Source organism: Schistocerca gregaria, chromosome X (assembly GCF_023897955.1).
Source record: "Schistocerca gregaria isolate iqSchGreg1 chromosome X, iqSchGreg1.2, whole genome shotgun sequence".
NCBI classification, from domain to species: Eukaryota; Metazoa; Arthropoda; class Insecta; order Orthoptera; family Acrididae; genus Schistocerca; species Schistocerca gregaria.
Window position 1 is genome coordinate 533,546,913 of NC_064931.1, and position 14,985 is coordinate 533,561,897.

The 14,985-nt window shown below is 38.7% G+C and overlaps 1 protein-coding gene across 3 annotated transcripts in view; it reads left to right on the plus strand.

Annotated features, from left to right (window-relative positions):
- The window catches only part of LOC126298639 (histone-lysine N-methyltransferase SMYD3), a 104,775-nt gene that overhangs the window by 49,261 nt on the left and 40,529 nt on the right, over positions 1-14,985 (plus strand). For all 3 annotated transcript variants that reach the window (XR_007552635.1, XM_049990051.1, XM_049990052.1), the window contains exons 4-5: positions 6,780-6,907; positions 9,558-9,734. Coding sequence is in view for 2 of the 3 variants with exons in the window: in XM_049990051.1 (XP_049846008.1) it covers positions 6,780-6,907; positions 9,558-9,734 (305 nt within the window). In the remaining variant the exon portion in view is untranslated. The remainder of the gene's footprint in view (positions 1-6,779; positions 6,908-9,557; positions 9,735-14,985) is intronic.

A 14,985-nucleotide genomic window follows, 5' to 3' on the forward strand; every position in this document is an offset into this window, starting at 1 on the left:
ATCATTCTCATGCACTCACTTAACAAAATATAATTGAACAATAATTTTGACCTATTTTTGTATTACGTTACACACAGTGACTAAAGTGTTAAAACACGCATTGGTTTGAGGACTTTTAGGTAATTATCTTTATCTCTGGCACTATAATAAATAAAAATCCAAAATTTTGACAGCATTAATCCAGTAATAACAAAAGGCTGTGTACTAGATTTGAACAAACTCAAATGATAACTAATATGGATTATTTAGATTCATGGAGGGTCTGAATCTTCAGATCGACTGAATGTTACTCTATGCAGTTCTCATGGCAGGCAGCGTCAGCTGCACTGTGAGTAAAGTGACAAAAAAGCATAGCCTTCCTGCAGCCACTGTACCAAATAGCTGCGTGCCTTACTGCAATGAATTTGATCTTGTAATAACTTTCTATGTTACAATGTCATCAATGTAATGATAAAAGCAACTATGCTTTAAGATATTCTCTATAGTAACATAAAATACAATGACATCAGACTTTCCTTAAATAAATCCACAACAGTGTTATCAAAACACTGAGAGAGCAGATGTATAGAACTTTTATGGGAACATATGTGAGTAATGACACAACATCAGAGCTGAACATCATATCTCATTCTTCAAGATGCAAGAATTTAATTTGACTGATAAAGGTAGTTGTTTTCTCGATATGTGCACACAATGACCAATGTGCTGAGTAAGGATGCTGGTCAGATGCTTTGTGAGTTTGTAAGTCAGCTATCCAACGGTGCTCTTGATTAGATTTGGGAGTATGTTCGCCTTGTGAACTTTTGGAAGACCATTCAACACAGGTGGTCGAGGCATCTGCAGGGGGAGATTTTTAATGACATTGTCTTCCAATGAAAACTGCTTGAGAAACTGAGACATCTTCCTCATTATTCTGGATGGTGAGTCACTAAATAATTTTTTATATGTCTGCCCCACCAGCATCAACCGAATCTATGCAGCATAGTTGTTCCATAATGATGGCTGTATTGCCCTTGTCAGCTGTCAGGACTACAATGAGAAAATCGTGGATCATGTGAAGATCATTAGATTCAGCACATCATGTTCAAGGTCAGCAGCTTGGATTTTGAAAGAATGCAGCTCATTTGTAGATACATTTCTTGTGCAATTTCACTGGGACTTGCAAATTGCTTTTACCTCACCACTCTCTGTGTCAGCAAGACAGATACTTTATGGTAATGGTGCAAACTTAAGTCCCTTCTTAGAAACCAACATGGCACCCCCTGTCAATGTTTCCTTTTGTCATGTCAATAAATGTGTGTCCTGCTGTTTTACATTCTACTACCCCATGCTGTTGCTGTGAAAGCCAGCTGAATTTTCCTTTCTACCTTTTTGTTGTTTTACTCTGTGATGACATCTCTTGTGCTACTGTGGCTGCATCAATCCAGTCGGAATGCAAAGCTGAGACTGGCTCTGTCAGATGCATGTGGACAGCCATTAGCCCATGACTGTCTATATCCAACTACTTTCTGGCATGATGTATCCTCTCTTGTAGAAAGATGAAGCTGTCACAACGAAATACTCTCCTGGCCACAGCAAAGTTGATACGGTGGCTCACAACAGCAGAATGTAGAATCACCTTTTCTTCACACCAGTGTAGTAGGAAGGCTAGAGAGGTTAATAAATTAGCCTTCTTAACATGCAGTTTCCCAGGCATGCTGGGTGTCTCAGCCACTGGGACTGGTTTTCTGTGAATGTCCTCACTCTTAGTTTCAAAAAACCCAATGTATCCTGTTCTGTACATCTAGAGATACTACACTAATGGTAAGCATAAAACAAGGTGAGGGAATAGTAAATAAGGTGAAAACTTCAGAAGTTTTAGGTGTCCATATTGATGAGAAATTAAAATGGAAAAAAGTACATTTTGAAACCAGTAATTTTTTAGAACATTTCTCATGGAGAAACAATGGTCTGGCTAAAAATATTTTAAAAAAGATTACAAATAGTTGCGAGTACAAAAACTTTTATTTTGATGGTAACCAATTTTGCTCAGTATTTGACCATCCTCAGACCCTCATACCACGATTGTAGGCAGTGGCAGTGAATGGATCAGGAGTTGTGGCTCCATGAATTTCAGTAGCGTTTTTGTGAAAAGAAAACAAGTTTTTCTGCACTTACAATTTTATTGTCACATCGAACAAACAAACAAATCCCATTTCAAAGGTAGGATTGTCAATGAAGTTCAACACTTGTTATTGAAAGAATATTTACCACTGACATCGAAGTGCAGCAATATAGAACTGATCCCCTGGACGGAGAGTGCAGCCATTTGTAGAATGTTCCAGAATGCTGATATTTATACAAACATTGAATATTCCTGAATATACACACATTACAAACATAAGACTTTTCAAGAAACTTTGGGAACTTATAAATACTAAATAACAAATAATTGCTGGTGGTCATATTTGACCTCGTGACCCATTGTGCCCCATCCAATGACACTAGTCACTACGACATGCTGCATGCACCACAGCTTGTGGCATTACTCCCTACCCTCCAGAACCAGTGACCCACTGGTTCAGAAATTCTTGTTGGACTCATCTGCAGCACCATTGATCTAGATCTTGTCAGTGGTCCTCTGTATGGCGGTGCTGGTGGGTCCTTGTGTTCTGGCCATGTCATGACATTCTCTTCACTATGATGAGCATTGGAAAAAGCCCCTCTCATCAAAGAACCTCCCGCCATTGAATCTGTGCCTATGGACTGTAGGTAGGGCTCCATATGGAGGACATGGATAACATCTCCATGCTTTTGTCTTCTTGACTTCATATGACATGCCCAGCAAGCGCTGAAGGATACGCTACAGTCCAGAGTAGTGCTATAGTAACTTTCCCAGTATTCCCACTTTCCGCAAGGCATAAAAATCCATACCGAGTTCCCCGGGCTGTGTCATTTGGGCCGGTGCTTGCCATTAGAGTCTCTTAGGTCCATAGGTGAGCTAGCTGTCTTGCTTCTTCAGTCCAGATGAGATGTTTCACATAATTATCCCGAGTATCATCAGACTGAATTGGGAGTAGTGTGTCCATTGTTTTTTCGGCATTGCAACCATGCAGCAGAAAGAATTAAGTGAAGCCTTCAGTATCTTGCTTTTCTGTGTTATATGCAAATATCATAATGGGCAGTATTGTATCCCAGTCTCTCAGTTCGACACCTGCATACATCAAGAGCATATCTGTCAATGTCTTATTAAATGTCCTGTGAGGCCTTTCATCTTTGGATTGTAGGCAGTTGTCATCCTATGGGTGATGACACAATGTGAATTTAGCTCTGACACTATTCTCGACTCAAGAACTTTTCAACAGTCAGTTATCACATGGAGTGCTCCATGCTTCAAGATGAAATATTCTATAAGGAACTTCACAATTTATGGACCGATGGAAATCTACACATCTTTGGTGACAGCATAGCAGATGTGGTAGTCAGTGCAGACTGTTATCAATCAGTTTGTGTTTGTCAACTTCAGGAACCTCCCCAAGAGGTTGATTCCAATTCATTGGAATGACACTGCTGCAGGTGGGATTGGTACCAGATTCCCTGGTGGTAATTGGGGCACATGCTTCTGTTTTTGACATTCCTTACAGTGGCTCACATAATGTCTAATGGATCTCTAGAACCATGGCCAGTTATATGTGCCTCCAATACTGTCTAGTGTGTTCACAAATCCAGTTGCTGGAATGTCATGGTAATACTTCAGGATAGCTGGCTATAGATGAGCTGGAATGATGAGCAACCATTTCTGTCCTCTTGCATCATGGTTCCTCTCATAGAAAGCTCCATTTATTAATTGGAAATCTCCTTTTGTTGGTTGCTCCTCCTTCAAGGCTTCTATGGTTTAGAGCAGTGCTGGATCTTCCTGCTGATCAGCGGCAGTGTCATTTAATGCAATGATGACTGACATTCTATCTGCACTGCTGTGTTCCATCAGAGAGTTCCTTGAAAGGTGGTCAGTGTCCTTGGGTTTGCATCTACTTTTATATACCACTGAGACAGCATACTCCTGAAGCCTCGGTGTCTGCCCAGTCTACCTGATGGATCTTTTAGGTTAGTCAGGCAGCATAGAGAATGCTGGGCCATCAAAACAATGAATAGTTTGCCAAATAAATATGGCTGGAACAAACAACTGCAACTGCATATTGATAATGTTGTGGTGAAGGCAAACCAAAGACTGCATTTTATTGGTGGAACATTTAGAAGATGCAATAGGTCTTTAAAGAGACTACCTACACTTGTCCATCCTCTTCTGGAGTATTGCTGTGTGGTGTAGTACCCACATTAGATACAACTGATGGAAGACATCAAAAAAATTAAAAGAAAGAAAGCTGGTTGTTTGTTATTGTGAAACAGGGGAGAGAACATAATGGTTACATATGCAAGTCAGGGTGGCAGTCATTAAAACATAGGCCTTTTTCACTGTGTCGGGATTCTTTCATGCAATTGCAATCTTCAGCTTTCTCTTAATGCAAAAATATTTTGTTGGTGTCCACCTACATAGAGAGAAATAAGCATTATTATAAAATAAGAGAAATCAGAGCTTGCACAGAAAGATTTAATTGTTCACTTTTCCATGCACTGTTCTGGAGTGCAATGGTAGAGAAGTAGCTTGAAGGTGGTTCAATGAATCCCCTGCTGGGCACTTTATCATGAATTTCAGAGTGGAAGACATAAGTGTAAATGTAAATGGAGAAGGCACTCTTTCTCGGTTATAGACTAATTCATCTCGGACTTACTCTGGAAGCATAAGCTATCACGTTTTCGACACCTTTCTGAACCTGCTCTACAACTGTCCCTATTCCAAAACCAACAGTGTCAGTGTGAAGTTCTATCTTTGCATTCTCAGCATACAATCTAGAATTGGAGATCATGTTAGCACCTCCTTAAGGACAAGGCAATATCTCTCTTGTGCCTTGTTTCAGGAAAATTTGGCACCTCCCTATAATAGTTCTTGCAGGGGTGTGCCTTTGTACAGAAATTATGTATGAACTGCTGGTAGTATGAGCACATTCTGAGAAAAAGAAAATGTATGTATCACAAATGTGCTGAGGGATCGGAAACTCTGTCACTGCTCTAATTTTCCCTATTTCTGGACGATTTTATTGCCATTCACTAGTGATCCATCATTTTTATTTCTTGGGCAATAAAAAGGCACTTTTTCGGAATGGGGCTGAGACTAACAGACTGAACACACTTCAACACGGTTGTCTGGCAACTTAGATGTTCTTCAAATTTCTCGGAAAAATAATCAATCATGTGGTCTACAAGCTAAGCTGTAACCACTGTGCTGCATTCTATGTAGGCATGACAGCCAACAAGCTGTCTGTCCGCATGAGTGGCCACCGACAAACTGTGGTCAAGAAGCAAGTGGACCACCATGTTGCTGAACATGCTACCAAACATGACATCCTTCCCACCAACACCAGCTTTTCTGAATTGCACAGGTGGGAACTTTCCCTGCAATACATCCTACATTCCCGTAACCCTCCTGGTCTCAACCTTTGTTAGTTGCTATCCTCACCCATCCAGCCCCTTCCCTGCTCCTATTCCAGTGTTACACAGCTGTCATTCCACCACCACACCCAGTCTTTATTTTTATTTTATTTATTTCTCTCTATTTATTTCCTTTTCTGCTACTTCCCCCCCCCCCCCCCCAACCTCTTCCCTGCCTGCCGCCCAACCTCCAGTACTTCACTGTCTGCCATCCCCACCATACTATCCCTCCCTCTCCCCACCCTAGCATCCTCTTTTCCCCCACCCAGTCGCCACTCCCATCATGCACTGGTGCTGCTGCTTGCAGTGTGGTTTCAGTTGCCTGAGACTCCAGTTATGTGTGTGAGTTGTGTTTGCATGAGTGTGTGTGTACATATGTGTGTGTATTGTTGACAAAGGCCATTGGCCAAAAGCTTTAAGTATGAAAATCTTTTTGTTGTGCCTCTCTGTGACTCAGCATCTCCGCTATATAGTGAGTAGCAACTTTCCTTCTCATAATATTGTTACATTCCATCCTGGATTTTCTTAAAATTTTAATTTATTTTGGGACTGAGGCAGGGTTAAAAATTGTATAGTGATGAACATTAAGTAGTTAAGGGTTCTGATGGAAGTTTTCCTTGTCTTTGTGAGCTAGGTGTACTATTTCAGGTCTTTGCACATCTGGTCATCTGAGAGGTGTGAGAAATTATATGAATTTCAGAAATACATGGTAGGTACATAGAAAATTACTTAATAAACCCAACATAATCATGAAATTATTGCTTGTAGCTTCTGGTGTCACTTTGCAGTTTAAAGATACCAAGAATTAGCAGTTTCTTTGCTGTGAAGACACTTTAGTTCAAGAAATTAATAGCTCCTAAATTGGTAGTAAGATGTAATATACTCATTGGCATTTGTCAACCATAAAGTATTGCTGAGAAACTTAAAAAGATTTGGTGCGATATGTAAAGAGGTATCCTGACTAGATGTTTCGCCTAACTCTGAAACTTAATTGTTGGTGGAAATAGTCGCAGAAATTTATTATAAAAATGACATTTGAAGTAATTATAGTATGTGTCTATGTGGTGATAAAAAATATGAATATCAGAAACACTATACAAATTCAGTTTCATAGTCCATAGCTGTAAGGGTCAGAACTATTTCTGTGACGCTGAAGTTAACTGAAAATACTCTTACAAAGTATTTCCAAGGAACTGCAGCTATATTGGTATGTAAAGGCAGTCTTCTCATTCTTTCCTTTTCTCTGATTTTAGATTATCCTGACATAAAGAAGGATGACCAGAGAATGCAGCATTTTGCATCTATCTGTGGTGTTCTTCTTGACTATATAGGAGCAGCCAACTTGCCAAATCATGCCGAACTCATGGGAATATATGGAAGGGTGAGATGAAGCTGTGTTACACATTAGGTCAGGTCGATTAGTTCTAGTTAGAATTTTCCTTTCTCATTAGCTGTTTAAAAGGCTGTATATAATAAAGAACTTTATAGAGTGGTATGGGTTTAATGAAAGGTAATAGCCTTAAAATTATTCAGTGATATTGTTAATTGGTGTTGTTATTGCATCTCCACCGCTTGAATATAATAGAGTTGAATTAATGTACTGCTTTCATGGCCGTTTTAGCTTTCTTTAAAATTAAGAATTTGTTGCTAATATTCAAACTATATGCAGTTTTTTGCAAGCCTTATTTATGGGTATGGTACAGATTTGTAAACTAAGCTACACTCATGCTCATAAATTAAGGATAATGCTGATACATGGTGAAACAATGCTGTAGTGGGCGGTTTGCTGGTTTAAATCACCTAGGGGTATGACCATGCGGTGCATTTGACCTACGGTCGTCGCACGGTGGCACTGGCAGCAGTCCACATACGCAGTGTTAGTTCTTGTCAGAGTATGGTGCAGCAAGTAAATGTGCAGACGTTTTCAGATGTGCTAATGGTGTCTGTGTGTTGAAAATGGCTCAAAGAGCACATATTGATGACGTTATGAGGGATAGAACACTAGGGCGACTGTAGGCTGGTCAAACGCAGCAGGTCATAGCACAGGCCCTCCGTGTGCCACAAAGTGCGATCTCAAGATTATGGCAACGATTCCAGCATACAGGAAAAGTGTCCAGGCACTACAGTACGGGACGTCCACGGTGTACAGTACCACAAGAAGACCAATCTCACCATCAGTGCCCGCAGATGGCCATAGAGTACGGCAGGTAGCCTTTCTCGGGACCTTACCGCAGCCACTGGAACAGTTGTCTCCAGACACAGATTCTACAGACAACTGAACAGACGTGGTTTATTTGCCTGGGGACCTGCAAGGTGCATTCCACTGACCGCTGGTCACAGGAGAGCCCGTAAAGCCTGGTGTCAAGAATGTACATGGTCATTGGAACAGCGGTCCCAGCTTATGTTCACAGACGAGTCCAGATAGTGTCTGAACAGTGATTCTCGTCAGGTTTTCATCTGGCGTGAACCAGGAACCAGATACCAACCTCTTAATGTCCTTGAAAGGGGCCTGTATGGAGGTTGTGGTTTGATGGTGTGGGGTAGGATTATAATTGGTGCACGTACACCCCTGCATGTCTTTGACAGAGGAACTGTAACAGGTCAGGTATATCGGCACATCATTTTGCACCAGTATGTCCGAATTTTCAGGGGTGCAATGGGTCCCACCTTCCTCCTGACGGATGATGATGCACGGCCCCACTGAGCTGCCATCGTGGAGGAGTACCTTGAAGTGGAAGATATCAGGCGAATGGAGTGGCCTGCCTGTTCTCCAGACTTAAACCCTATTGAGCACGTCTGGGATGCTCTTGGTCGCCATATCGCTTCATGTCTTCAAACCCCTACGACACTTCAGGGGCTCCAACAGGCACTGGCACAAGAATGGGTGTCTGTACCCCAGCAGCTACTCGACCACCTGATCCAGAGTATGCCAGCCCTTGTGCGGCCTGTGTACACGTGCGTGGTGATCATACCCCGTACTGATGTCGGGGTACATGTGCAGGAAACAGTGGCGTTTTGTAACACATGTGTTTCGTGACAATTTCCTCAACTTATCACCAATACCGTGGACTTATAGATCTGTATCGCGTGTGTTTCCTATGTGCCTATGCTATTAGAACTAGTTTTGTATAGTGCCACATTCTGCAGTTATCCATGATTTATGAGCATGAGTGTAGTTTAATGAGTATATATTTTCTTTCCAATTGTAGATATCTTTCACATTAGTCTGTGTAGACCTCAGCGGTACTAATCTGATTGTTTGGTAACATCATGTAAGCAAGCAGACTGACATCTAATGAAATGCAACATATTTTATTGTAATTACTTTTAGCATTGTGTTATGTAGAAAAACATTTAGTATTTGTTCCAATAAATAATGGAATCATAAGAGCACCATTCACTGTATAACTGGGGCAATGAGTAGCCAAGAGGCACATAAAGATGTTAATTACTATACTGCATCTAGCGAGAGTACAGGGCTGTGGAACGGGGTCAGCAAAGGCAAATCATTACCTACCACTACCAAGAAGGATCAGTCTTATTTCATTTTTCTTGCACTCGGGGATGCTGACCTCTCAGCCACAAAAACATACTGTCTTTCACCGTGTCGTTGTCTATATTATATTCAGGCATTTCCATCATTGTATTAATTTATTCCACTAATTTAGAGCTCAGATAAACAGTATCAATTGTCAGAAAGTTGTGATTTAAATAATATATTAAAGACTTGATTTAAGTTGTATTTGTCAAGAGAAATGGCGCATCCACTGAGTTTCTTAAGAAAAACTGTGTTGCATACATATCCAGGAACTAATTCAGATAAGGAAAACATTGAAAAATATTATTTACAATTATGAAGGCCTGTAACTCATCCCTGCCTCTCCACACACTCATTTTCAATGCCATTGTATAAATATAATTGTTCATGTTATTAATATGATGTTTTAAAGTTATAGCAGTTTATTTTAAAATCAGTAAAAATGTGTGTTCATGAATATTAGTGGAACATAATGTCTTTTTTTCTTTTGTAGATGTGTATAAATGGTTTCAGTATTTTAGATCCTGAAATGCATGGCATTGGAACTGGTATTTATCTGGGTGCATCTGTTATTGACCACTCATGTTGTCCAAATGCAGTAGCAGTTTTTGATGGAACAAAAATATACATTAGAGCAGTGGAGGATATTCCTTCTCCAGATTGGAATAAAGTAAGTATTCCAAATAAGTGTACGAATTTCTGCCCAGACTCCATTTCAGTAAAATATTTTTAGCCATGTGATTGAATCATGATGCCAATATTTCTGTTACTATTACAGCCAGCTTTCATCAAGGTGATTACTTGTAGGATGTTGCATTTGTATATGTACTGTTGGCTCTCCGTACCTCCAGTTGTCCTATGACAGAGTCATCTTGGCATCCCATGTGTTGAGTTAGTGATAGGATCAAAAGGGGAGGCACTTTAAGTCCTTTTTTCTCAGAGCTTTTGATTTCAGTTTTTATTGTATATTTTAGTGGAAGCTGCCATCACAATGTAGTGTTACTTACTCATTTTCCAGGAACTTCCAAGAGTCTGTCAGTGCTTTATGCCCATTTTAGTGTAAAGTAAATAATGTTATAACTCTTCAAGAATAATTGCCATATTGGCTGCTGATCACTAGCAACACATCCTTACAGATTTTGGTAGTCAGTTATTTTGTTATCTCATGACCTCCTTGGTGGTAAGAGGCTGCATGGCTAAAACATGGGATTATCTAAACTGTATGAAACTGCTACACTTGTTTAAATGTTTCATCAGTTTTGATACATTGTTCTGTATCAGCTATATGTAATGACCATACTGCAAAGTGTATCAGTAAAGACCAGTTCTCATTTTCAAGTGAGCTTGTAGACTCTTAACATATAAAGTTTATTGATTGTGTCCTTACTAGTATGCAGAAAATTTCAGTTTTTTCTGCTGTTAAATCTTTCTCACTCTTTCACTTATGCCTTGCATGTATGATAAATCAGAAATTTGCTGTTGTCCTTCCCCACCTTGTTTCTGGTTGTCACGGTGACAGTTTGTCCAGAAAATTGTTATTTTGTGCTGGTATGTTGGTGACGACAAGAACGAGTCATTAAAGCACACTTTGAAATGTGTGGGTAGTATGGATTTAAGAGATGATTTAAGAACTCAACAAATGCATGAAGTTTTGAACATGTCTGTGTCTGGCACATTAATGTCTCATCTTATTGGTTAGATATTGCACCTGCAATTGTGTTGGCGAATTAATTCTATAAACTACGGATCTTAATGAGTATGCTTCCTTGGGTACCTTGGGCACTTCTATGACCTTGATGCAGGTGAATCTGGGAGAATGATCCTCTTGGATGTGTGGCATTGTATTCAAGACTCCTTAAGTAGAGCCGATATGTCTCATTATCATGGCCTTGTATCATCTCTGAGTTATTTATACATGGGGTCTCTGAGAAGATGCCTGTCACAGTGCACATTGCACTGTCCTAAAAAACACACACACACACACACACACACACACACACACACACACACACACACACACACACACACACACACACTTATTCTCTCTCTCCTGCTGTTCCTAATATATGTGAATGACTTGTTCTGTCAAAAAGAACATTGTTTGTTGCTTTGTTGCTGATGGCACAAGCATCGTGGTACATAATACATCAGTTATTGAAGTGGGATTTGCTGTTAAGGACATACTTGAGGAAGCTCTGGCATGGTTCACTATCAGCTTCCTTTCAATTTATCTTACAAATACTCATTCCATTCATTTCCACACAAATCAGAAGTGTAATTGCCAGTTAATAAATAAAGTGCACTTTTCTAAATTTCTTGGTTTTCAAGTAGATATTAGGCTGAACTGAGAATATCATGTTCTCCAGACACTAAAACTGTTGTCATCAGCAACACTTACTATAAAAGTGATCTCCCACATTGGTGGCTGCATTATCTCACACAGCATATCTGGGCTATTTTCATTCAGTAATCTGTTACAGCATAATATTCTGGAGAAACATGCTAGCATAATTTTTTAAAAAGATCGCAAGGCAGAAAAGTGCATTTCAAATTATGTGAGGCATCCCAGTTCAAAATAAATTGCCAACATCATGACAATAACCCTACAAGGAAAGACAATCTCATCTCAGAGCTGAAACAAACTGGGTCAAGTACTCTGGTCTCAAAATTTTCAGTTGACTCCCAAAGCACAAGAAATGTTATACATTCACTTATTAATAATTTAAAGAAGTGCCTGCTTGATACCCCATTTAGTACTTTGGAACAATTCTTTAGCAGTAGCAAATGAAACCTTTTATAAGACACTTTATGCACAGAATTGAACAAATCTGGTAATAGTCCATGGCAATAAGTCTTTTTAATCTAAGGTGGCAAAGAAAAACTACTGCAGAACACACCACTGTTTATAAACTTCATTACTGCTGATGCATAGTTATTGTTGTTCTGTACATCTGTCTTATTCTTCTTTTTTTCTGGCCCTTATCCCATATCTACACAGGGTCAGCCTATTAAATCTTGATTTGGCTTGTTGTTGTACACATTAGTATTTATATTCTGTGTATTGATATTTACATTCAATATATTATATTTTATGGATTGACATTTATATTCCATGCATTGAGTCGTTCCACATCCAAGTGCCTTGCTCACATATATGGATCAATGGAACACACATACCATAAATAAATAAATAAAAATAAATATATTTCCTTTTTTATCTTGATGTTCAATTAATATATTATCAAATAGTCTCTGAAAACTGGGGAATAGGGACCCAGTAGCACAAACACAGCTGCACTGACACATCAGAAATGGTTTCCTCTAAGGCTGCCTGTGGTATTTTTACTTATTTCAAAATACAGTCATAGGCCCACAAAAAATGAAATAAGTGTCCCACCTTTGGCGTTTTTAACTGTGCAGCTTTTATGTAATCTGTCTCATGCAGTTTTAATGCAATTTTTTTGCTATAACCATAGCTAATTTTTAGAAAGTGCAATAAATAAGTAATATCAATAAGTTAAATCATGTATTAAAGTCATTGTTTCAGCAAAGTATGGCATATTTTGTGTCCTGAGAGAAACATACATTCATCAGGCTTAACTGAAAACAGTTTGGTTTCTTAGTCCTCTATTATCTGCCGCAGGCAAACAATAGCTGTGTGTTATTGATGGTACTGATAATGTGATAAACTGATGTCAGTAAGTGATAACTGTGAGTCACTGAAAATCCCTTAACTGAAAACAGTGCAGGTCTTGAAACGCCCCAACAGATGAGGATATGGCATATCAGTAAGCAGCTGCTAAAGCATTCACTAATAAGTGCTAGAGTTTGTAACATTCCTGAAAATAAGTAGACGTCTTAATACTTAGAACCCAATGTCAGTTAAAGCCTTATGCTGACAGAAACCGGATCTGAGAGACAGACTTAAGTGTTAAGGAAATGTTTAATTGCCTAGAATGGGAAATTCAGTAGTTAGAAAAATTAAACGGAATGACAATGAAATTGCATCCGGACTCGAGGATTGTCTATCGAGACTGTGTGGCTTGGAGGCTCAGTGGGGAAGTGCCAGGCTACAAACCAAAAGGTCCAGAATTCAGTCCCTATTCAGTCCTTGGATTTTTCCCATCATTAATTTCACCTTCCACAGTGATTTGTAAATATGAAAAATACCACATTGTACTGTGGTTCAGAATCCATATTAAACTGCAGCTTCACCCTTACCTTACTGTGTAAGCCAGTTCAAAGTTATATGACAAACACTGCAAAGCACTTCTAAAAGTATTATTTGAAAACTAAATGTAAGAAAGAGTTTAGGAACGCATGAATGTTGAAAATATCTATTAAACTTGTTGGTAACAAACACACTTGACACATTTTAGGATGTTCAGAAAGAGAAGGGGTCAAAAACTCAAATTATCAGTAAACTGACAGACAGAAGGATTCAGTGACCCAGTTGTAAAAAGGTGCCACTGATCTTCAGAATAATGACAGGCAGTGGAGCTTCCATCTGGAATTACCACAAAAAAAAATATTTTATAGATATAACATATGTTTAGATCGATTCATGAGCACATTATCAGCCTGAAGAATATTTGTGAGGAGGAAATGCCTTGCAACAACAGCTTAAATAATACATTGCATCAAGAAAGCTCTTAACTAAATGCCTTTTTTCAAAAAAATGCATCCCTGTAGATACACTCATGACTTCCACTGTCTGCTGCTGTGATGTTTTCTGTTGGCATTGCTAATGTTCTGCCTTTATACAGTCTGAGATATTTTACAACAGGTTTTCATAACTGAAGGAATATGCACTAACAAGCCCATTGTGAAATATTATTATACTACCTCAGGAACTAACAAAAATTGCAACAATACACAAGAAAGATTAAGTAAATTAAGAAGATCCAGATTCTTTCTTAAACTGCTAGGAAACTGTGAGCATTATTTTAAAGAACTTTCAAAAAATCAGAAGACGGTATAATCTGAATTTTGGTGCTGAGTGTTTTAGTATGTTGCAAATATGTCCGGTAACATGGGATCTGAAAATAAGCCAAATGTTCTCATGGTGCATAGTGAAGTAATGACATCTGACTGTCTTTCATATGACTGCACAGTTGAATGTGTAGTCCTGATTGAAGGACAGTCTGATTGAGCATGACATTTGGGTCCTTACCACTACAAAACATTATAGCTATTGATTTCTTCCACTGTGGAGTATGTGCAACATAAAGCTTATCATATATTTTCTTCACCAATAAAATCTGATATTGTCAAACTGGAATATGCAATCTATTTGAAATATGCTATTTTATCTACAAATGTCTTGATCACATCTCCATTTTAAAAAAATTCTGTGCTCTGTAATTATTGTAATCCAAAAGTATTTTCATTTCATCTTGTCAAATGTGTGATTCCTCTTTATCTATGTTTCTTTCAATACTCTAAACTATGGTTGATTCTAATTTAAAAATTATTATGCTATTTTTTAACATAAATAATTTGTCACTTTGCTCTCCTTGTGCCTGTAAGCCAGTATGTTCATGTGTCATCTATGAAAATAACTGTTCCAGTTTTAAGGTATTATGCATGAGCATGCATCACAGTTGATTTCAAGTGACCACAACGATTGCTTTATGACAATATGGCATGTTTTTTTTCATAATGAGTATATTTTTATTTTGCTCTATAGCTTGCTTGCACTTTTCAGTATTTTTATAACTGTTTATACTTTATTCTCTTCAGTCCTTGCATCCAGCTAGGTGGATGTTACTTCTCTATTTTGCTTTAAGTGAAATTACATTTTTTCAACACTGTAACCATGTGTCCAGTACATTGGACATTTTAGCTGTCTCCAGAATTTTTTTGTCAGTGATATTTGGTTTCTGCTGTTGGCTACACTGAGATGTTCGACTCACTGTGTC